The sequence below is a fragment of the Nyctibius grandis genome, chromosome 7 (genome assembly GCF_013368605.1).
Source record: "Nyctibius grandis isolate bNycGra1 chromosome 7, bNycGra1.pri, whole genome shotgun sequence".
In the NCBI taxonomy this organism is placed as follows: domain Eukaryota; kingdom Metazoa; phylum Chordata; class Aves; order Nyctibiiformes; family Nyctibiidae; genus Nyctibius; species Nyctibius grandis.
The window spans coordinates 24,872,085-24,897,269 of NC_090664.1; the positions used below are offsets into that span (position 1 = coordinate 24,872,085).

Sequence of the window (25,185 nt, forward strand, 5' to 3'; positions counted from 1 at the left end):
AGTCAACATGTTTTTCTAGATTGAGTACTCTGCAGTAGTTGTGCTAAACATAATTTACCCTTGCTGTGTGTGTACAAGCATTTAGTACTAGTGCCCTGCCTTTTGGTCTTACCACTGTGTACTGCATTCTCTTTTGTGCATCATGCTTGCATGAATTTGACTTGCATGTGTGACTAAAACTTTGAAATAAGTCTTATTTATTTCTTTATGTTGGTTTTAAGTTTGGGACTTTAAATAGTGTTGGTCTTGTGTCTTTCAGTTGGCAGTTGCCCTACTACAGCTTCTTAAAGAATTCTTGGGAAGATTATGAGTTAGCAATAGTGAGACCAAAGGCAAACTTCGTGTTTCTATGAATGTTTCTGAGCTCTTCCATTACTGGGTATTTTCCTTTATTGAATCCTCCAATTAATGATGGTCTGCTGTTGCGCATTACTGTTTCTTTTAATTGTGTGTTATTTTACCAATACCCTCTTTTGTTTTTTGAAATTATTTTTCTGTTTTAATAATCTCAATATATAGCATTATGCTTCCTCTCTTCTTAATTTTTCTCTCTGGATTTCTAGAGATTTCCCAATAACTGTTCTTTATTTTTTGATGCATTATGTAAAACATTTTTCTGTTTTCCAATGATCAAAGTAACTACATTGCTGCTGTGTGGAATAGTATAGTCTATGAATTCTTCCATCTTGCTGTATGTGTGGTTCTTTGTTTGCTTATTAGTTGTTGCTCTTTTGTTCTTCCTTCCTCTTTATTTTTCTTCCTTATATATTTATCTTTGTTTTCCTGCTGCTGTCACTGGGTTGGCCATATATTTTTCTTTTAAATTCCTTTATGCATGTAGGATATCTAGACACTAAAAGTGCTCTTTCACGTTTGACTTAACTGGATCTAGTTTGGGCTACTACTAAAGAGGTTTTCTCCCTCCTGTCAGACGCAAACTGGTGTGACACTGCTTCTTGTATCAGGTCTAGCAGCTAAGCAGCAACTGCATGAGGAATTGTTTTGTCTTGGTGAACCAGCCTTCTGGAGAGGTATGAGGGTGGGAGCATAGGAGAAGTTGCCAAATCAACAGCTGCATGGTCTGGTGCGAAGGAAGTGCATAGTGCTTTCCTGCATTTCCTTCTGTTTAGATCTAAAGTGAATCAATATCCAAAATAATTCCTGTGGTTTTGAAAACAGAGAATGTCATCGTTCCTTCTGTAACTTCTGAATGCATCTGTGCCTCCAGAAAGTTACAAGTAAGGTTAGCTGCCTCCACTTTGGTTAGGCTGCTTTTTTGTTCTTGAGCAAGTGTCAGTGATTGAGGTTTTTAGATATCGTCTGTAAACTCTCCCTGAGAGCTGGATACTCAAATGACTTAATTAGTTTCAGTCTATAATCTTGAAGTATTAGTGGCAAGAGTTGATGCACCATTTCTGTGGTTTCCTTCCCCGCCTCGCCGTCGAAATTCATTGAAATTTGTTGGAAGTATTCCATGCCCTGATGTTTGAGAATGAAGTGTACCACTGAGTTCATAGAACCGTCCCTCTGTGTAAACGTTATTTGCAGATGTTCACGCTTGCTTTCCCTCTTCAGTGTCGCAGTGGGCAGGAGGTAGTATATGCACCTGGGAGATACCCAGGGAGTAGTTGGCACAGTAACTTTGGGCCGAGATTTTTTGTGAGGAAAGAGAGAACGACTACTTGAGGCTAAAAGATTCATCTAGGATACTCAGCAGGCTCTTTACTTCCTTAGAGAGGCCAGATGGACAGAGGTTATGGAGCAGAGGCTTGGAAGAAATTGTAGGAGGCTCCACTCTACTTACACATATCTCTCTGCTTCTGAGCTACACAGTGCAGCCCCTGGCAGCAGCGTTGCATAGCAAATCACTTGGATAAAACTTGTGAAGTTTCTTAGGGGTTGCCGAGGCAGCAGGCAGAATGGTTTTCTCACTAACAGTATTCAGGAAAAGGCAGAAGGGCACAGAGGACCATGAAAGAGATGCACAGAGTAACCATGCTTTCCCAAAAGGGAAGGTGAACCAAAGATCTCTTGGAATTGAGTGGGTAAAGCAGACAAGCAACAAGGACTGAAGGAGGGATTGGGAAAGGGGATATTAAACACATGAAGGGGAAAGATTTGGAATGTTTTTATTAATATTCCCATTACATTTATCCCACTGGAAAAAAGCAATAATATTTAAATGCTTTTTTCCCTTCTTAAGTAAAGGCTTTTTTTGCCATACCCTCAAAGTGCTCCTTTTTTTGTTGGCACTGTCCATTCTGCCAAGAGTTAGGCATCAACTGCTCGTTAAAGAAGTTGCAATCGTCTTTTGATATTGTGGACTGCTGAATAATTTGGAGACACTGAACTAATCTCTTTCTCTTTCTTTATTTTATGCGACTGGATGATATTCTGTCCAGAAAAACAGTTGCAAGGAGCTGGAAGTTTTGAGGCTTACTCTAGCTTTGTAAAGGTTTTCGTCATTTTGTATAACATCTGTTTTCACGGTTATTTTGCCTTCATCTGGAAAGCACGCTTCATAGGAAATTTGGCCTTGTAGGAGTTCAGATGTTCTCTGAGAGACTACTGGGAATTTGTAGTGAAATAGTGGCTGTATCAGTTTCTGTATTTTGTAACTGGAGAAAACTTATGTCAAGAACTGCAGCAAGTTTAAATTTAAGAATGAAACAGTGGAGTAACATCACAATCTTCAGAGGAAGATGCTAGTATTCTGTTAGCGGATTTAAGTTTCTCCTTGAAAATGCACTGTATTTGCAACTTGGGATCTGTTTGTTATTTGGCTAATGAAAACTGCTTCTTTGTGGTGCATACTCTGATCTTTGAGGTTCCTCTATTTTTACATCCATTTCATTTTGTAGTTTGTTAATTACAATGCTGGTTAAAAAGCACTACATACTTTAAAAAAATGTTGGGGAACTATCAGTAAATTTTTGAGAAGAGAAACTGGATATAGTGAAGGAGTGATCATTGCAAGCTGGAGTCCAAACTGAAACTAGATTGATGATGTTGGCACTGACTGAGGTCTTAGAATTAAAAGAACAAAACAACCCCCCAAAGTATTAAAATCAATGAATATAATGTTGGTAGATGTTTCTTCAGATTCCATTGTTTAGACAGTAGATGCTCTTTATTATGTTGGTGGTAGGTGTGTAGGGAGACTGATGCTCTTGCTTATTTTTGAAGATGAGCACCAAGGTGTGGAGGAGAGGAGTAATACTTTTAAAAGTTGTGTTACTTCCCAGTCTCATTAAGGGGCGGGGTGGGGGGAGTATAAGAATTTTAATTGGGAGCACCAATAAACTTTTTAAAATCTACCATTCCCTTAGTGGCCAATGTAGCCAGTATGTGGCTTCAGGATATGGATGTATTTTGTTTTGGCATAAAATCCCTTCTGGTGGACTTGGGCATTGGTTTCCAGATGGATTTGTATTGTAACCGGGAGACCAAAACTGGATACAGGACTCCAGGGGTAGTCTTACATGTCCAAGTAGAGAAGAAGGATCACTTCGCTGAACCTGCTGGTGACACTTTTGCTGATAGAGTAAAGGCACACTACCGAGTCCTGTTCATCTTACTGCCCACCAGGACCCCGAGTCCCTTTCTGTAGAGCTGCTTCCCAGAGAGTTGGCTCCCAGACTGTGTTGTGGCCAACGGGTTTTCTACCCCAGATGCAAGCCTATTCTTGTTTTTGTTGAACTTCATCAGGTTCATGAGAACTGGCTGAATAGCAGAGATCAGAGGGTTGTGATCAGCGGTGCTGAGTCTAGTCGGAGGCCTGTAGCTAGCGGTGTTCCCCAGGGGTCAGTACTGGGTCCAGTCCTATTTAACTTATTCATCAATGATCTGGACAAAGGGACTGAGTATACACTCAGCAAGTTTGCTGATGACACAAAACTGGGAGGAGTGGGTGATACACCAGAAGGCTGTGCTGCCATTCAGCAAGACCTGGACAAGCTAGAGCTGAGCAGAGAGGAACCTCATGAAGTTCAACAAAGGCAAGTGTAGGGTCCTGCACCTAGGGAGGAATAACCCCATGCACCAGTACAGGCTGGGGGTTGACCTGCTGGAAAGCAGCTCGGCAGAGAAGGACCTGGGAGTTCTGGTGGACAAGTTCACCATAAGCCAGCAGTGTGCCCTTGTGGCCAAGAAGGCCAGTGGTATCCTGGGGTGCATTAGGAAGAGTGTGGCCAGCAGGTCAAGGGAAGTTATCGTCCCCCTCTACACTGCCCTACTGAGGCCACAGCTGGAGTACTGTGTGCAGTTCTGGGCTCCCCAGTTCAAGAAAGATAAGGAACTACTGGAGAGAGTCCAGCAGAGGGCTACAAAGATGATCAGAGGACTGGAGCATCTCTGTTACGAGGAGAGGCTGAGGGAGCTGTGTCTGTTTAGTCTGGAGAAGAGAAGACTGAGGGGGGATCTTATCAATGCTTACAAATACCTTAGGGGCGGGTGTCAAGAAGATGGGGCCAGACTCTTTTCAGTGATGCCTAGTGACAGGACGAGGGGCAACGGGCACAAACTGAAACATGGAAAGTTCCATCTCAGTGTGAGGAAAAACTTTACTTTACTTTGAGGGTGGTAGAGCACTGGAACAGGCTGCCTGTGGAGGTTGTGGAGTCTCCTTCTCTGGAGATATTCAAAACCCACCTGGACACGACCTTGTACAACATGCTCTAGGTGAACCTACTTTGGCAGGGTGTTGGACTAGATGATCTCCAGAGGTCCTTTCCAACCCTTAACCATTCTGTGATTCTGTTCCTGTCAGTCCATTTCTGTAGCCTGTTGACATCCCTCTGAACAGTAGCTCTACCCTCCAGCATATTGAGCACTCGCCCCAATTTGGTATTCTGTGCAGTCTTACTGAGAATGCACTCTGTCGCGTCACCCAGGTTGTTAATGAAGTCATTAAACAGCATCAGTCCCCATATTGATCCTTGAAGGTTCCCACCTAGTTACTGGCTGCCTGCTGAACTTTGCCCCACTGATCATGTGTCTCTTGCAATCCAGTCAATTTTTCACTTCCTTATCATCTACTTACCCAGCCCATACCTCACCAATTTTGTGATAAGGAGACTGTGGGATGTTGTGTTAAAGGCCATGCTAAAGGCAAGGTACGCAACACCTAAGCCTCTCTCCTTGTCCTCAGCATCAGTCACCTCATCATAGAAAGCAGTTGGGTTGGTCAGACATGATTTGCACTTGGTAAATCCATTTTGATTTGCTCACAATCTTCCTATGGACTGAGGTGAGGCTGACTGGCATGTATTTTCCTTCCTTCCTGGTTTGGACCTTCCTTCTTGCAGATCCTCTTCTGCTACCAGTATAATCTGAGAAATCATTTACGTTAGCGTTCAGTTGAGCTTTGGCTTTCCAGATTCCATAATACTGGTTGCAGTACTGCCTGTAGTCAAGGTGCCGTTTGACATTACAGCTGAGAAACTCAATGTGGTTTTCCTTTCTGAGCCCTACATTATTATTTACAGCTTTTCTCTTCCTTTTTAACAAAGAAAAAAAATACTCTTTTCAGGGGTGGGGAGGGATGGGGATCTTTTAACCACATTAGTTCATTTACCAAAATAACTCCACAAAGATATGTGACATGACTGACTGTAGTTAGAGACAACAGCCTTGATCACTAGGGACAATGTGGAAATTAATTTCTAGTCTTGCTGAGCATGTCTGTCACTGGAGGACTCCTGGCAATTATGATAATGTCAGTTAGCTTCATCCACTTGTATTCCTTCACATTTGTAACCTGACCTAATAAGGCAATTACAGTCTCTGTTTATATTTACTCCAGTCTTGGATAAAAATATTCTACAGTTATGTTGCTAACTTAATATTTTTAAATTAACTTTTTCATCTAGTTGAGGAGTGTTGCTTATTTGAGAACTTCTAGATTGTGGTATGTACCTTTAAAATAACAAAATACCACAATAAAATGCTATACTGCATCCAAAGCAGTTTCATCTGAAAGTTGATGGGATAATGTCGTAGTTCAGAGGACTCTGAAAATTGTGCTGCAAGTAACAAATAGCAGATATAATAACAGTGGATTAAAGAAACAAAACGAAATTCTCAGGTGACTAATTTTATAGCCTGAGGTAGCCAGAGTACTAAAAGATTATTCAGAAGTTAATGAGTAAATCTTTCTGCAGTAAACTTAAGTACTGGATTTTGTCTGTGTGTGTATATAGATAATATTTATGTATATATGGAAATATATATAAACATATAATAGGTTTAATTCTCAGTAAAAAATCACACACATCGTGCAGACACATTGAAACATATAGTTTATCAGTCTTTTTAGAAGGAACTACTGGTTTTAAGGAGTTTACATGAGAATGATTATTTGCTTATAGATGCTTCTAAGCAAGTCATAAAGTGGTAGAAACAAAAATTTTATTCTTTTTCAGTATAAAATTTGAAGGTATTGTCTAGTGTTTCACATGTGATGAGTTTAGGAAAAAGCAAAAAAAAAAAAGGCACAATAACTGCTGCTGCAGTGTGCGATTCTAAAATGTTCATAATTTTATGGAATTAATCTTATTTTGTGCCTTCATGTGTTTGACAGTTCTGTATTTGTAAAAGCTAAGCACTTTCACTTCGTTTCACTTTCTATTTTTGTGGGGCTGTTATTGTTTGACATTTCTGAGATCTCCTGAAGTAGATGCTGTATTGTTGGGTTTTTTTAAGCTAATTCTATCAATTTAAGATTGTGCAAACTATTTAGTACACAGCAGCTGCTGTGAAATTGTGTAGTATCTCCATAGAAGTAGTAATGGATTTATTTTAGGAAAAATAATTGTTCATCAGACCTCTTATAACCTATCTTTTTCCACTTTTTCCTCCCTCTAAAGAGCATGGACAAGAATGGGTTGCCTTTGAACAGAAGGCTGTGTCCCAAACCATTTTTATATATATGTATATAATCTTTATATATATTTTCTTAGTAATTATGAGCTGATATAGGTAATGGCATAAATTGAGCAGTATAGTGGAGATTTGAGTTTAAGGAATAGGCAGCTGCTTACTGCTTGACAGAAAGGATGCTCCGTTGAAGTTACCACTAGCATGGAACGTGAGCTTAAAACTAAATAAAGTTCTTTTCTACCTTTAGAAAAGCATAGCTGTTAAGGTACGCAGAAACCTTTTTAAAAATGTGTCTTGTGTGACTGTTCTTGCAGGAGCCCTGAGCTCTGCCTGCAAGTTTTTAATTAGATGGAACATAAAGAGACGGCCTACTAGATATGACACTTGTGGAGAGAGACTGATTTAATGTACTTCTGTCAAGATAAATATTGTGAATCTTAAGTGGTAGAAATTGTTCTAGAAGCAAAGTTGATGATTCTTTAAATTTGTTTAGTGGGATCAGGTTTCTTTAGCAGTGAAAGAAAGAAAACATTGGTGAAAGGAACTTTCAAATAACTCCTTGCCGCAGTTTTAGAAAGTAAAATGTTTAAAATGCTGCTTGAGCGGTAATCACAACTGAAATATGCAATAACAGTTTCTTGACTAAGAACATGTGACTTTATTATTTTTAGCCATTTAGGAGAACGGGTCTTTTTTTCACTTGATAAAGATTTGAGGGGTCTTTCCCCCTCTCTCTCCTTTGCCAGTGTTTTGCACTTGCAAAACTTGAAATAGATGTGATCTGTTTATCCAGAGGCTGAACGTAGAACAGTCTGGATTATCTCATTGGCTTAAATTCGAACTAGAGTTAGAGGGATTACTTTATTTTATTTTGGATTGTTTTAGGTGATCCTGTCAATCAATAAGCCTGGCCCTGTTTGGATCACCTAAGGCGATCCAAAATATTTCGATCCTTTTTGTCTATTTTGTGTCCACTTGGCTAAACTAGCTTAGATAGAAGTCAATATGGATTGTTACAAAGGAAAAGGATCACTTTGAAATTATATTAAAAGTGAGTTTGAGTATGTCACTTCTGTATTTAAGAAAGTAGCTGAAAGTGGGCTTGCATCTCCTGTTTCCCGTCCTTATCCAAGATGGTCAAGTGCTTCTTTTAAACTTGACCAAAGCTCCATATCCTTTTAAACTGGAATATGATTCAGAGTGGGGTTTAATGCAAGCATGTTATCAGAAAAAATGTGTGTGTGTCTGTGAAGGTGGCCTCTTGTTTTTTGTAGTAAGATAAATACTTACTCCACTTTCAAAATAAGGTTACATGAAATGAGGCTTTCTGTCCCTTGCTGATAGTTCTGCTGTATAATAAAGTAGCTGTTAGCACTGAAAATAAATGCTAGTAAAATGAAGGTCAGTTTAAAATTAAATATTCCACTTCCTAATTTCATGTTGTGATCAGCAATGCTGGCAGAGCAGGTGTGAGAGAGGGGAAAAAAAAATCTTGACTGTTGAATCCAGGCTGAATTTTACTCTGTTTTTTTCACTGGAAAGTTTGGTGTTGAAAATATTTTCAATTCCTGGTAGAACAATTATCAGTGTTAATCAGACGACTGTTATTTTTCTTCATCCTCTCATTGCACAAAACAATTGTATCAAAATATGGAATATAATTTTTCTATTTTTATTTTAATAGTAATATTCTGACTATAGCAAGCAGGCAGGTTTTGTTTTAGTAATGGAATTTGTTGCTCTCTGGATAAATACTGAAATTGAAGTAACGTGTGCACAATAGCTTTTAAACTTTAGTTTCATACAGTACTTTAATGTTATGTACTTTAAGGAAATATTAGCATATATTTTCATTTAGAGATTTGCACTTTTAACTTCATGAATCATTGAAACAGTGCAGTAATTGTGATTTTAGAATATAAATGAAAAGTTATTGCCTGTCCATAAGAGCTTTGTTAGACCACCTTGTATAACTAGGGGGGGAGGGTAGGGGAAAACGATCCCAAAAGCTTTTCGGTCTTGTGCAGTGTGGGAAGCAGCAGGAAAATCCAAACTAAGTACAGTTAGACATGATTGCACTTGAATTAATCCAGCTGTTAACCAGTTAAGCCATATGACAGACAAAGTGTGCATTGAGTGGAAGAGGAGGAGGTGAGATAGAGAGAGGACAGATGGACTCTCATTTAGCAGAGGAGAGGAGAGTTTCCAGCCTCTGTAACCAGGAGGGATCAGCAGGAATACTGCACTTACCCAGAAGAAACTTCGTTGGCCTGATTTCTTAAAACTTAACATTAATTGTATAAACTTTTTTTTATTTAAAAGATGATTAGTGTATATTTATATACTTCATTATTTTAGGCTTGCTTGGATAAAAATAAATCTAAACTTAGAACAATAAAAAAAACCTACATAAATTTCCTTTAAAAAAAAAAAAAATCCCAAGAGTATTCTTGTGAGTACCACAGTAATTTGTTGCATAGATTCACTACAATTATTTTTACATAGTCTGAAGTAGGAATGGAGCTTAGGGTTTTTCTTTGCCTTGCTTTTTTGGGCTAAGGAAGGAAAAGGGCAAAAGGATAAGAAGAAAGAAGTTAGAAGGAGACCTTTAGTGATGTTAGGAAATGAGGACATGCAGAACTCTTTTCAAAATCCCGCTTGACATGTCTTTCCCTTGATTGCTGTAATTTTGGCAGATAGGAGAGTGTAATTACAAAGATGTTAATGGTTTATTTCACAGTTGTTAAATATTTCTCCTAGTAGTGTAATGTAACAATTTCAGCACAGATGAAATCGGCACTCCAGTTGATACGGCTTTCCAATTTTGTTTGTTATGCTAGTGAAGAGACAGTAATTTGTATCCTAAAGTAATATTTTTAATCACTTGACAAAAATGACACTCACCTTAATTATAGAAAGGTTTATATATGAACACGTTCCATTTACACAGATGTGTAGAATTAACAAAATTAAACTTGACATCTACTATGTATGTGATCCTTGACAAAATTTTTTTAATGTGAGCCCAGAGGTGGCATTAAATACATTTGGCAAAATACCATATTTAAAAAAATGTTTACCCAAATGGCAGAGAATAATTTGCTTATCAGTATCTAGTTAGGGACAGGTTAGCTACTGCCATTTAAAAAGTATTAATGGACAAATGTAGTTGATTATACACAGTAAAAAGAGTTGTAGGCAAAGCAGCATGATTTTGTTTTTAAAGGACCCTGTTCTTTTAATGTTCAGATTATTCTGTTGCAACCATGAAAGTTGAAAACAGTCATAAATGGCGAGTTTCTAAAGTGGTACGGGCCTTTTGGATGCTACAGCTGTAAGACTTAAGTAGTATTCTGCTGAAGCTTTAAGATTGACAAATGGATGATTCTAGAGCCCAGCCTTCCTGTATGGATGTCCTTTGTTTCCCCGCCTGCCTCATCGCCAAACTTGAAACCACAATTATTCCAAGCACGTGGAGGAATCCTGAGGAGAGCCGAGTGCCTGGAACAGGAGTTCCTGGCTGGAGCGGGCGGACAGTGGCATCCAGAGCCTTGTGAGAGGGAACGCGTGTGTCCACTTTGGTGGCAGAGAGGATGATAGGAAGGAAAGGACTACCTGTCGACTGGACTTCTGGCGTAGCAGTGTTTTTTCACTAAACTAGAAACGCTTACTACCAGTTGCAAGCTAAAATTGACAGCACCAGTTTAAATCCAAACAGCAAACCTCTGCTTACCTCAGTGAATCATTTTAGTGAAAGCTGTGTCAAAGCTGAGGATTTTACTTAAAGATGGGATAGAGGCAAAGCTCTGAAAGATTGTCAGCTGGATTAAGCGAACAAGAAACCTGTTGAAGCAACTTTAAAGTATGATAAGACATAGTTGTATTTGTTACTGGAGTAACTCATTGCTGTTGTGGTTGGTACATTAAATTCTTGCCACGCTCCCATTGGTTTGCCTGCAAAATAGCTAATTCATAACTCGTAGATTGTATTATGCATAACTGCATGCATAGTAAATTATAGTGGGATTTTTTCTTCTCTTAAACTGTTGATTTGAGACTGTGTGGCCTTAGTACACAGTTTATAAGCAGTGAATCTTCTGGATTTACATAAGCTCCTATGTGAATGGTCATGATAAGTTGCATAGTCAGTTCAGCACTTAGCCATAACAATGTGCAACAGGGGCCATCAAAAGGCTACATTAGAAAACAGAAGCCAAAGAAAGGAAGAGGAGATTTGTATAAGAAAGCAAGTTTTTAATGTACTTCTAGTAGTTGGCTGTATACTGTGGAAAAAACATTCAGTGGGAAAAATGGAAAAAAACCTAGGCAAAAAAAAAAATGCAGGTGTCATTGAGAGGTGCTAGTCTTGTTATCTGTAACACCTGAATCAAGCTCATGTGAATATTCACCTTGGTGTGTCTGTTCTACTTGATAAGGCTCTTCAGTGCGCTGTTTGGGCTTACAGGCAGCCCTTTACTTCAATTGCAGTTTATTTTGCTAAAGCAGTTCCATATAATGGGAAGAAAATTACTGTGTGTGGGTATGATGCTACATTAGCCCTTTGCATGTATGACCTTACTAATACACTGCAGAAGTCTTTCTTTGTAAGACTTCAGACGTGAAAGATAAGTGATGATGGTGGGGCTAACATAGAGCATCTGTAGTGATGGTAAGCAAAAGTGTTGAAAACTGATGAGGTGGAACGGTTGTTGATCTGGAACAAGGATCCTTTATCTGTGTGCGCATGTGTGTATGCATACAGTATGATAGTTCAGCTTGGAAGTTTGCCCTCCCAGCATAGGGCACGTCAGCTTCTTTTAAAGGGTCTGCATAGCTGCTACTTTAAGGCCACCATTATACCATCTCCTCAGAAGACTGGCTTGTTCTTTCTGTTAAGAGTGATATTCACCCTGCAGTTAACCTTAGTAAAGCTAAGCAGAGCTTCAGTAAATCTGTGAATCTTCTAAAAAATAGACATTATAAATGAAAATTATTTGGAAGTAAGTTTAAGTAGTGGGGTTTGAATTTAAATATCTGAGCTAGTTCCATACTGATCAGCTGCATAGTCATATTTGTGTAATGTTTGGACTTTCTTTGCTTTTAATACTTGATTTTGATGTGTTAAAGGAACTTTAAACAAAATTTAAATTTTTGTCTGGAGTTACACTGCTAAAGTCTCTTTAAGAAGTGTGAAGTTACGGGAAGTTTTATTTACAGTCAGTCTAAAGGGAACCATGCTGGTGATTAGATCCCTTTGAATTGTCTCAAAATCCGTAAGACTATAAACCACTCATCTAAAGTATCCAAGAACTGGGCTAATATCTATTGTACTTACTGCCGTGTACCAAGTTGTGCGAGTTTTAAGAAATCCTGTTAAAATACCAAATGAGATTTGAATCTCTGTAGCCATATGCTAAATCGCAAAACTAGAGCGTAGGACAAAAGGTCACTGTTTTATCTATTAGACTTATAGAACTTACTTTGTTAATTATGCATTCATCCAACTCTGAATATGCATCCTACTATCTAGTTTAATTAAGCTTTGTTAAGTCATTTAGAGTGCTTATCCCTTATTTAGAACTTAAACTTTTTTGATTAATACCATTAAGCATAGTGATTTTTTGACAAAAAAAGACCACGATTAAATGTTATCTTCTGTGTGCATATCTTCCTGTTGCTTTTAGTGCTCTGCAGAATTTTTAAAATGTATTTCTGAGAGCATAAATATGAGGAGTCGTCTTTGTGTATTGAAATGTAGATTTATAATGAGAGCTCATGTCTTTTTTAGTTAATTGTTGTATTTGCCAGGTTTTTTAGCTTGATGTCCCTCTCCTTGTCTCTCCCCTCCCCACCCCCAAGCAGTTTATCTATTGCATTTACTTATTATGGAGTCAACAAAATCTTTTCACTTGTGGCCAAGATTTTTTTTTTATTTGTTGTAGCACTGTTCTTTATAGAATTTCAGCTGTGTGGATTGTATGGTTAATATCATCTCATAAAGCACTTTTTCAGCTTAAAGAGAATTGAATCACTTGCAATCTAGTTTTTGAATTACAGCACTTTTAATTAACACATAAGTATGTAGACAAGTAATTTTTTCCAGCCTCAAACACCAAGAAAAAAAACAGTATAGCTTCACAGTCTCTTGCTAAGAAACTTTAACTAGGAAGAAAATAGGATTTCATCTCAATGTTCCATTAAACTTACAATAAAATAGGAAGAATTAAATTATTCTGATGATGAAACTTTCCATCTATGAAACAATTTCTCCTTAAAGCTGTGATTTTGCTTTTGGGCAGCCTGATGTCTTGCTCTCAGAAAAGAATCAAAGCTGCTTTATGTAGGAGCCTTATTTTGTATTATTTTTCATTGTTTATAGGATTTTAAAAACTTTTTTGTCAGGAAGTTGATTTTCCTGAATCTTATGCCTAAGATGGAAAGATGAAATCTAAATAGCTCCTTTAGAGAAATAAGAGCTGTAGGCAAGCTTCCCCTGTCCTCCATATTAAGAGCTAAAAAAGGGCTCTCTGTAAATATGGTGTTCAATCTCTGCTTGTTTTCTAAATGTCAAACTGCAAGACAAGTTTATTGAAATACTTCCTTAGTGTTACTTGTTGACATAGCAGTTGTCTTGAGTTCCCATCAGGGTGTAATTTCATCACTGGTAGGAAAGGCGTAAATTAGATAACAAAAAAGAAAAGTTGAGAACCTTAGAGCTGGAACAGTTTTGGTGGCCTATAAATACTTGTCATCATCGGTTTCACACTCTTGGGACTTGGCTGAAACATGCTTTTTGTATTGAACTAGAGACTAGATTGAATTAAATTTATATAATCTTTGTGGACTGCATTGCAGTATTGTGAATGCCCAAAACTGTTGTAGCTCAGTTCAGTCAGGTTTTCACTACCTTGCTCTTTAGGTTACCCTACATATATGTATATAGGCGTACATATACACATCTGTCTATCTAGATAGACGGATCAAGTGTGTATGTGTATATGAATGCACTTATGCTGTAACCTATATCGGCACAGTACCCTGAATCTTGCTGCTTTTTTTCATGCTCCTGGTGAAGCCGCCAGCAGAGGTGAAGTTTTACCTACTGTGTTATGCAAGCCACCAGCCCCCAAATCCCACCAGCCCATGGCTGCTCTTGGGGCTGACTTCAGCTGCACCAGGGGCTTTCCAAACGACCCTTGTCTCCTGCCACTGCTGAAGTGTCAGTCCTGCCTGCTAAGCCAGATCTCTTCTAGGAACGTGATAATGCCTGCATGGAGAAAATGTTAATCTGGGATCTCTCTTTTCATATATTACATTTCCTGATTTTAAAAATAGACTTGTATTTAGATATTTCAAATAATTGTTTGAATGCTCTTGATTTCTATGGTAAAAATTGTTAGAGGTAGTAATCAGTTTCTTAGTTTCCCTCTCTTTTATTTAAAGGGAAAAGTAGAAGTAAACCAAATATTTGGTGCACCTGCTGACCAGTGTGTGACTTGACAGGAGAAAGGGACACTTTTTTGGTCTTGCAACTGCTTTCATCTACTAAAGAAATAGCGTTGCTTGACTATGGAAAATGACACATTTAGTTGTGTAAAACGAGGTTGTCATCTCTTCCTGTTCTGTTACAAAGCCTGCATCTTTCTTGGAAGTAGTGGAGAATTTCACAGGGGGGGAGCAGAAAGGGATCTCGAGAAACAAAAGTGCCACAAAAATGAGAAAGAGAAGAAAAAGAAATGACACTTTAAAGGGTGATAGTTATGTCTGAAGTGAGAATTGGGTTCAAATAACAATATTTGAAAAGAAAAATGCTCTAATGTTGGCTAACTGGACTGCTAGCCATGATATAACTTGATAGCAATATGCCTTTAAAAATAAAGATCATTTTTATTTCATCAAGCAAAACTTATTTCATATCTAGTTAAAATGTATCAAGCTTTCTAGAATCTACAAATATTGCTTTGGAGACTTAAAGTTGTACAAATATCGTATTAATTATTCCTTTTCCCTGTGTTCTTGTTTACAGACCAGTCTTTCCATATGGGGATGGGGAAGTCTTGGCGTTGTGCTTTTTCTAGTAACTTTTGGACCCTTTGCTATATTTTACTTTGCATTTTATATCCTCTGCTTTGTGGGTGGGTAAGTATACTCCTTAGCGTTTTGTATAACTTACTATGAAAGTGAAATTTTAATGTGTATATTAGCAAACAATTTGCTCTGAAAATCTGAAGTGACTTCTGTGTAATTAATATTTCCACATTTGAGCAGCTCTTTATGAGCCAAGTTTTTTTTTTTCTTGAAATCTCAAGTTTAGCAAAAGTAATTTTTTTTTTTGCTGTGGAATACTGCTTATATTACCTTTGCCCAGGCAAAAAAAAAAAAAAAAAGATTTCTGATTAAAAAAAAAAAAATAAGTAGCTTTTTATAATGGGTGTTGAAGGACCAATACTCATATAAAACCAATGTTAACTTCAGTTCATACTTTCTATTAGTGTGTCAGTTCTTTTCCCAGGTACTTACTACGTAATTATGTCCCCTTTCCTTAATCACAGTCTTATTTTCCTACCTAAGATACTTCATTCACGAGGGAAGTGAGTGGGTGTTTTCTTGGGTGTGTGGAAATGATGCTATGTCTTACTACATCTTGAGCAAGTAGATCAGTTCAGCAGCTGTAGACATCTCATCCTTTATCTATAGACAGGAGGGGAGCAAATGTGATGTTTTTATAGTCTTTAGCACCATTATTACGTTGTATATTATAATGTCTGCCTTGTAACCGTTAGAACTTTGATTTTTAATGACAAGTCTAAATGTATTAGTGGGATATTCCTTCTTACTCTCACTCATAAGACTAATCTGCAGGACAGTAACATTTCTATGCTCTCCAAGACCTGCTTGACTTCTAATGGGATGTTTGGTCTATCTTTAATATTTTTTTTCCTTCCTCTGAAACACCCTTTTAACCTTCTTATTGGATACATTACAGAATGTATGTATATTCCTGTATGTCTCATCAACAAATGTAATAAAGTTTAGTGGCTAGAATTACAGCTGCTATGCTTGCGATTCAGCTGTATTCAGCTTGGAATTCCATCTCTTGAGAAATCAGCATATCCATTCTACTAGAGAGAGGATTTAGTTAAAGTAAAACTAATTTTTAAATAAATGCTTTTGTCTTGTTAAGTCTTGATACATGTATAATTGGCATATTTTGCTGGCTGTTTGTCCACGGCAAAAGGCAAAGGGTTCATCCAAAGGGCAAGAGTTCGTCCATTTACTATTTTGTATTACCACTTCCTTAGTTTTTTCAGTATGAAGAATAGTGTGGGATATAATAACTTCTTAAAAGCTTATACTTCTTGCTCAATTTCGTTGCTTGGCTTTTCAAAGTTAACAGTCAAAGCAGTCTCTTATGGAGTATGTCTGAAGTCAGCTGCAGCTTGCCACTGTGAGACTGCCTCAGGTGCCTGAGCTCACGTGTTCTCAAGTCAGCTCTGATATCTCTCTGCTGTGATTCTTTTGCTGCCTTGGTTCATTTTTGTAGCTAGTGAGGGAACATTGATCATCTTAAGAATAAATTCGTCTTATGGTGGTGTATCTGTTAAAGCAGAGTTTGTATCTATCTTCCTATTATATGTTTACTTATGTAGATAGATATGAAGTCTCAGCCCTTCCAGTAGAATGTCATTACTTCATTACTTTAACATACACATCTTCTTGGCTAAGGCTGTGATCTGGCCCTTTTTTACACTGTTAATCTTTTTCAAAGTGACACACCTACTTAAATTTTAACATTCAGCATACAGATCCATGAGTGCTAACTAGGTCAAATACATTTATGTCTAAATTGTTCTTGCTTGCTTTTTCTTTTTGAATTAATTCCCATGAAGTTACGTAAAATACTTGGTCCTGTTTCTCTTAGAAACAAACAGAAACTAATGTTATGAAGTAAGTTTTTCACTTATGATTAGCAATTATATATCATAACATCATTTATATCAATTAAGAAAATAAAAATCTAATTTTGGTTCATGATTATGCTAGTTTCCTTAATACTTACCATACCCTTATCTGGAGCAAAATAACGTTTTGGACATGGATTTTTCTGGTAGAATTTTATGCTGAAACTTGGAATTCTTATCCAACTTGAAATGCAGTTTTCTAACTTTTTATACTTGCTCAAAAACAGTGGCCTGTATCAATAGTTTCTGACTTCCACTAGCTGGGAGTCCACTTATGTCCCACTTTGCTGTTCTAACAAAAGAAAATGTTCAATTGTAGCTGGTTGCACCCTTAGTATTAACCTAAGTATTTGAAGTATACACCAGTGAGTTGTGAAAGAAAACAATGTTGATGCCATAGCTGTATCAACGTAATCAGTCTGTTTATACAGTTTCACTTTTGTTATGTGCTGTCTAATTTTTTCTTTTTGATTTACTCTTTAATTTACTTTTGTGCATTTCCTCTTGCACAGATAGCTTGTAGTAAGAGTACTGCTGTGTGCATGGGAGGATACTGAAACCATTTGTGTGTATGAATAAAAAAAAAAGTTGTCTTTGTTCAGTTTTGTTTTGTTTCAAGACTGATTTATAAAATGTTAGCTTTTTTTTTTTTTTGTTTTGTAGTACATCCCTCTTCGATTCGGGATCTGGTAACACATTGCTTAGGGAACTGAGCAATTTCTACCAAAAGCAGGAGGCAAAAGATAGATACTGTTTCTTTTACCTGTGTAGCCAAGACTGTTAAAAAGTGTTGGTCTTCATGAACTATTTTTTGCCTCTACTTTAAGTATTGGTGCAAGCCCCTTAGCCTGAGTGCTGGACCTGTCTTACCATCTGCCTTTTCTTTGTACAATGTATGTTTCTTACTTTACTCTCCTTCCCTCTTTCAATCCTAAGGAAGTAAAATAAAAATAATGTGAATTGTGGCTCTGCCAACAGCCTTAGGCTTCCAGTGTTGTGAGAATTGAAATTTCTTGGACCATCAATTGCTTTACCGTTTAAAGGACTTTGCTCTGTCGTCAAAAAAAACGTAATTACTGATACTTAATCACATCCATAGACATATGACTGGCTGCCTACGCTGGTGATTCAAACTGCTGACCAAATCGGGAAGTGTTCTGAAACTGCTTTTTGACTTTTACAAAGCATTCAGCTAAGGCTGTTACTTTTCAGACTTGATGGGAAAATGATAAATCTGTAGACTTAATTTTTCTATCTGTCACCTTTGTTCTGTTGTTAATCTGTTCCTGTGAAAAGCTGGTCTTCCAATAATCTTTGGAAAAACTTGACAACAAAAATTTAAGTAAAATACAGTCTTTTCCTTTTTCTGCTCTATTCATTTAGAGAAAAGACTAAAATGATTTCTCATTCACTATGTTGAATATCCTCTTGATGAATTAGATGAGCATTTGCACTGAATGGTCAGGCAATGTATACCTCTCTAATGCACACAAGTTTTTAAATTAGAGAATAAAATGTATTAGTTTCTGCTATAGAGGCAGAAGCTCCTAGCATTTCTAGCTTAAAAATGAAGATACTTAGAGGCATCTAAGAAAACGAGCATATACTTAAATTACTTTGGTAGCATGTTAGTATTTTTTAATAAGTTAATAACTTTAGGAATGTCATAACATTTGAGAGAAAACAGATGTATAATCTATAGCTAGTGATTTTCAAGCCTTCAATCGTTTCGAATAAAGGAAGGGAAGGACCTCTCCCCTCCTTACTCCACTCCCTGCCCCCCCCCCCCCAACCCCAAGTTACTGATACAAGTTTGAAGCTAGAACTGATTTTTGGCCAAAAAAAAAAAAAGGCATTTTGGATATACTGTTTTCTTTAAAGGAAGACTGAGGTTTCTAATAGAAAAGTGGTAGATAATAAAAAGAAACACCAAACTTTTTAATAATTAAAAAAAACCCAACAAAATGCCCCCCTCTCCAAATCGAAGCATTAGTTAACTTTTAAGCATAGTGAAACTTAATATTGAGATTTTTCTAAGCATGTTTTTGTCCTTGAACTGAATTCTGATGCTATGAACACCATTGATGTTATGATTTTAAAGCTGTCTGGAAGTATCTGGAGCAGAAGAGCAATTAGACCAGCTTTTATTTTTTGTACTCATATGTAGAAAGTACATGTGTTTGGCAGATAAAGATGGCTGTAAGAGAATCGGAGTATCAAGTGGAATTTTCTTATACGTTATCAAGTTGCCAGTAAAAATTTTGTGTAGTGTTTAGTTGTTTGGGTTTTTTTTTTGTTTTGTTTTGTTTTTGGTCCTAGAGTTGCTCAAGTATAAATGACCACCTCCCTGCTTCTGAGTTGCTGAGCCTCTGGAGTACTTAAAAAGAATGGTTCCCAGTTTGGGAATTAGAACTCCAAATGGTGTATTTTACCTTGGTTAGGAATTTGATTCTAATCATATAAGAGAATCGTATATCAACAGCAATCTATATTGACAGAATGTATTATTTCAGCATGTTTCAAGCCTGGAATAACTTTTTGAGTTCCTGTGGTCACAAATGTTGGTCACTTACTACATCAGTTTCTTCCTGGTTTGTGTTTTTGTGGCTTATGCCACAATGCAATGGCCTAAATGTATCGCTAAAGAGTTTATTTCTTCATAGTGTTGAAGTAAAAGAATCTTTGTATAAATACAACTAGAGCAGTTTATATATGTAACCCTCTTTCCATGTGCTAATGTTTGTGAGCATAGCTAGCATGCCATCACAGGTTCTTCTCATGCAGCAGGCTGTGTAGTATAGACTGTGCTACATAGATCTGCTATGTGATAAGAATATATCAAGACCGATAATACAAGGCTGGGAAATGTCATACTTGTGTCTCTTATTTTGAGTGGCACACTACACTGTGAAAGAGCACTGTACTGGGAGAGTAAATGGTGAGAATTGTCATATATTGTCATTTTATAACTTGCTGTGAAATATTTTCTAGGGCGGGGAAAGATGACTGTTGTTCTAGCTGGTCTTTCTTTTTCCATTTTAGGGGTTTTGTGGTTACTCTTTTATTTGGAAAAAGCAACTCAGAAAAATACCTTGAGCAGTGTGAACATTCGTTTCTTCCTTGTACATCAGTTGGGATCCCTAAGGTAAGGAGAGTTTACTGGTCTTAACTTCTAGATCAGATTTTATAACTTTGAAAATTAGAATGACACAAATAATCAGTTCTAGTCTAACAATTGTACCCGTTTTCCACAGTAAAAGAGTCTGCTCTCATGTTTTGAATCAGCTGCAATGTGCAAGTGAAATGCAAGATTTTTCCTTTTTGAAATACAAGGTTTTTAAGCATTTATGGAAAGTTTGTTTCAAATATTGTGTCTGGCTTCATTATGTGAAAAGAGTAAGATGTAACTGGTTAATATTATCTGTGAGGGAATTACTAAACCATTCGTTTCTAGACTACTTGTGTATGTTGGGTTTGGTTTTTTTTTTTTTTTGGCAGGAGTGGTAGCTCCTTCTTGCTTTTTCTTGCAAGATTGTCATGACTGTTTAGGATTCTTCCATCACTGGACCTTTAGTCTCCCCAGTTTTGATTCTTTTGACTGGGATCAGACAGTTGCTTGCCTAACTAAGAAGATTAAACTGTAATAAAGTCTAGATTTACAGTACTTCGGGGATGTAGAAGTTATCTTCGGCTATCTTTAAGACCAAGCAAAAATCCTGGAAATGCATAGATAAATATGGAGCAGCAGTGGGATCCTCTTTTCAACTCTTTTCTTTTTTTTCTTAATCCTTAACAGACACATCATTTTGGTTGATGGACTGAAATTCAGGGTTCCTAATTGGATAAATCTGCATCTGTTTAGTACAGAATAAATTCTTGATAGCCAAGAGGTAGAATTTCTAGGAATTCTGGTGTATGAACCAATACATCTTGGCAGCTCAGAAGTTTAGGTACATCTTGGCCTAATCCATTTGCGCTCATCAGAATAAACACTTTAACCCAAAGATTGCTAGTTATGTTATATTTAATCTCACAACTGTCTTGACTGAAGCATGCTGCCTTTTCTTAACTGTCAGGTCACTACACTTCATGTTGTCTGTGAAAGGGGGGTAGTGTTCAGCTTTCTTATCAGTAGCACATAGAAATTTATTTTGTGATTCAGCAGTATGTTTTCTGATCACAGAACTTTTGTTGTGACTGATTCATAGCTCGGTTGGTAAGTGGCCTTTTCACTGTTGAGATAAACCTGGAACTTAAGTATATTCTAAACCATAAAGTTACATCACTAGCCCAAATGAAAAATATAAAGTTTAAGGCTGAAAAAGGGCAAGTCAGCAATCAACTAATGATTCTTAAGCGGACGTCATGCTTAACCAACTGGATAGCCTTTTATGAGGACATAACCCGGTGGATAGATGATGGTAAAGCTGTGGATGTGGTCTATCATGATTTCAGTAAAGTGTTTGACACGGTCTCCCACAGCATCCTCGCAGCTAAACTGGGGAAGTGTGGTCTGGATGATCCGATAGTGAGGTGGATTGTGAACTGGCTGAAGGAAAGAAGTCAGAGAGTGGTGGTCAACGGGACAGAGTCCAGTTGGAGGCCTGTATCTAGTGGAGTCCCTCAAGGGTCTGTACTGGGACCAGTTCTATTCAATATATTCATTAATGACTTGGATGAGGGAATAGAGTGCACCGTCAGCAAGTTCGCTGACGACACCAAACTGGGAGGAGTGGCTGACGCACCAGAAGGCTGCGCAGCCATTCAGAGGGACCTAGACAGGCTGGAGAGTTGGGCGGGGAGTAATTTAATGAAATATAACAAGGGCAAGTGTAGAGTCCTGCATCTGGGCAAGAACAACCCCATGTACCAGTACAAGTTGGTGACAGACCTGTTGGAGAGCAGCGTAGAGGAAAGGGACCTGGGGGTCCTAGTGGACAGCAGGATGACCATGAGCCAGCAATGTGCCCTTGTGGCCAAGAAGGCCAATGGCATCCTGGGGTGTATTAGAAGGGGTGTGGTTAGCAGGTCAGGAGAGGTTCTCCTCCCCCTCTACTCTGCCCTGGTGAGGCCGCATCTGGAATATTGTGTCCAGTTCTGGGCCCCTCGGTTCAAGAAGGACAGGGAACTGCTAGAGAGAGTCCAGCGCAGAGCCACGAAGATGATTAAGGGAGTGGAACATCTCCCTTATGAGGAGAGGCTGAGGGAGCTGGGTGTCTTTAGCTTGGAGAAGAGGAGACTGAGGGGTGACCTCATTAATGTTTATAAATATGTAAAGGGCAAGTGTCATGAGGATGGAGCCAGGCTCTTCTCAGTGACATCCCTTGACAGGACAAGGGGCAATGGGTGCAAGCTGGAACACAGGAGGTTCCACATAAATATGAGGAAAAACTTCTTTACAATGAGGGTAACTGAACACTGGAACAGGCTGCCCAGAGAGGTTGTGGAGTCTCCTTCTCTGGAGACATTCAAAACCCGCCTGGACGCGTTCCTGTGTGATATCCTGCTCCGGCAGGGGGATTGGACTAGATGATCTTTCGAGGTCCCTTCCAATCCCTAACATTCTGTGATTCTGTGATTCTGTTCTGTTAGTGAAACCTCATTTTAGGGGACAAAGGTTCTTGGTGCTATATAGACTTTAGTGCTTATATGGATTGTAGAGTGTTGCATATGTCTTGTGTTTTGAGAGCAAATTTACAAGAAGTTTTTCTGTCTTTTAAATTTCCTCTACATCACTGAAACTTTTTTACTTTAATGTTACTTTTTTGAGGTCAGTACATATGTATGCTTTGGTTGCTTTATAAAAGAATAAAAAGTTTTGGTTTTTTTTTGTGTAATCCTTGCAAATTCAGTAGTTTGAGTTCTGATTTGAATGTGGATTATTGACACATCACTTTTCTCAACTGACCTGTCTTGACTAATCTCTGGATTTAAGTTTTGTAGTATGAAGGTATTTATTTTTAGCTGGCTTACCAAATGCTGTTTGAAGGGTTTTTTCCAACTAAAATCTGTCTTTTACAATAGTGTTTTGTATTTCTTTTTTGCCACTATATTAAAATAGCATTAACTAGTTTAGCTGAGCTTTTCAGTAGCAGTGCAAGAAGAGATGAGTCCTAACCAAAACCAAATGTGTGGTTTGCTTGGGATTCCTATTTGCCATTTCTGTATTAAATTTCTGCTGACTTATCTTCTTTGGAAAGCAGTATTTTTAACTTGAAATTGTTTTCATGTTTAAAACCATTTTGCCCCTAAGTGGTCTTGAACAATGAATATTCTTTCAAGTGGCTAGTGGTTATAGGTTATGCTTCTTCCATGAACCAACTACAAACTGCATTCACCTTAATATGAAATTATTTTGTGATACTGTATCTTGAGAAGTAATCTGATGATACAGGTTCTTTATAAGAAGCTCTTTTCCACAAGGGCAGTCAGAGTGTTATCGATTGTTTTGAGGGTTTTTTGTTATTTTGGATTTTTTTAGGCTAAGATGAATATTCAAATGCTTGATTTTAAAGAAATCAGTTATAATTCAGAGCACCAAGATTGTGGATGGAAATAACGTGTAGAATGTACCAGTTTCTAAGTTAGTTACAGCACAGGATTTGGTGCCGATATGTTTCCTTGGTCGCCGCTTATTAGAGAATATATAATTAATGCCTTACATTAAGGAGAAATAGTTATGTACATTTGATGGAAGATTATTTCTGCTATTTTTTTTTTGTTTGCGTTCAGGCAGGGAAGTTTAAAAATCAGGATTAGACTTGCTTTTTCTTTTGCAAGTCTGTTATGTAAAACTTGTGTCGGGAATGTACTCAGTGATGCCATAACATACTGGCTCTGTATGATACGCTGTTGTCCGCAGGTTTATGTTAAAATAATGTTGAATGAAAAGCAAGTTTAGAGCCTTCTGAACTGTTGACTGGAATGCCATTTTCAATAAAAAGTATAGTTTCAGTCCAACTTTAACAGAAGTGTGGAATGTTCAGTTATTGTCATAATTGATGTCTCATGCTTCATCCAAAAGACAAGGCATTTCTGTAGGCTGGATACAATATTGCCAGATTACTATAAGATAAGTTGCTATCACTATTACAAGTGCTAGCTGCATATTTGATCCCAGACTAATCTCTGAATCTCTCTGTTTTGACTCATTTGGTCATGTGCTATCTTATGGATTTGATGTAGACATGGAAATCCTATGTATCTTGTCCACTCATGAAAGCCTGTGACTCCAAGTATGTGATTTGGGAAATAGTGATACAGTCCATGTGAGGCATTTTTCATATTTAACACTTACCTAGCATAGTTTCAAAAAAGGACTTTAAAAATACCTGTTAGTGCAGCACAGCAGAAGTCTGAAGTCTACTCATTCACTGCAATTACATGCTTGTGGAGCCTGGGTTTCTTTACTCTGTGCTACATTTCACTTTGTGGAGTGTATGTCCCATGTTCCTCACAAGTGCTTCCTGCCTGCTTAAATTGAAGTAAGTAGGTGTCAAATTTAACAATAACAGGTGATACTCATTTTTGCTAAATAATGATTTAATAGTAGTAGAGTATGTCAGACTAATTTTGTGTATGAAGTGACAGTCAAATAGGACAGTTTTCTTCATGTGAGTTGGGTCCTTCCTCTAAGTCTGTCTTCTGTGTCTGGAAGGCCAGGCTTAAAACTGACAATGCTTTCCAAGTGAGAACTACGGTCAGCTGTTGTAGCTGCAATGAAATAAAAGCAGATATTCTAAATTTTAGATGTCTTCAGACATATTAAAAGCAAATTAAATTATACTGCATGTGCATAAACATTTCACTGGGGAAAAAAGAATATGCAAGAGTGGTCTAACCTCGTAGTTGGCTCTGCTTTGAGCAGGAGGTTGGACAAGATGACTTCCTGAAGTCCAGACCGAAACCTGAATCCTATCCCTCTCTTTCTTCTGGCTGCTGCTTTTTTTGCTGCTGCTTTTTCTTCAGTGTTTTCCAAATGTGGTTTTATGCACGCAGTCCTCAAACTTCAAAACTCTTTTAATAATTTTGTTTGGCAATTTGAACTATACTGTGCTTAGTAAAAATACTTAATCGTTCCATTCTGTATTTTTTGGGTATTTTTGACACTGCCAAGACAAAAATATTTTGCAAATTCATTGGTATATAGCTGGAATATTGTTTGCCTATTCAACTTTATTAATATCAAAGTAGCATTGAACTGTTTAACTGTTTATTTAAAAAATACACAGAATTTGGCAACAAAATACTTTTGTGTTGTGATACAGAATTGGTTAAGTAGAAGGAGGAATGTTTTCTGGCCTCAGGTATTTCACTGCCATTCACTGTTAACTGGTTTGAATGA

General features: G+C 37.6%; 1 protein-coding gene across 4 annotated transcripts in view; it reads left to right on the forward strand.

Annotated features, from left to right (window-relative positions):
- SNX13 (sorting nexin 13) overlaps nt 1–25,185 on the forward strand; it is a 77,324-nt gene that overhangs the window by 8,003 nt on the left and 44,136 nt on the right. For 3 of the 4 annotated variants that reach the window (XM_068405165.1, XM_068405166.1, XM_068405168.1), the window contains exons 2-3: nt 14,906–15,018; nt 19,884–19,986. In XM_068405165.1, the coding sequence (XP_068261266.1) occupies nt 14,906–15,018; nt 19,884–19,986 (216 nt within the window). Of the gene's footprint in view, nt 1–14,905; nt 15,019–19,883; nt 19,987–25,185 lie in introns of those variants that run through there. The other variant, XM_068405167.1, reaches the window with a different exon arrangement.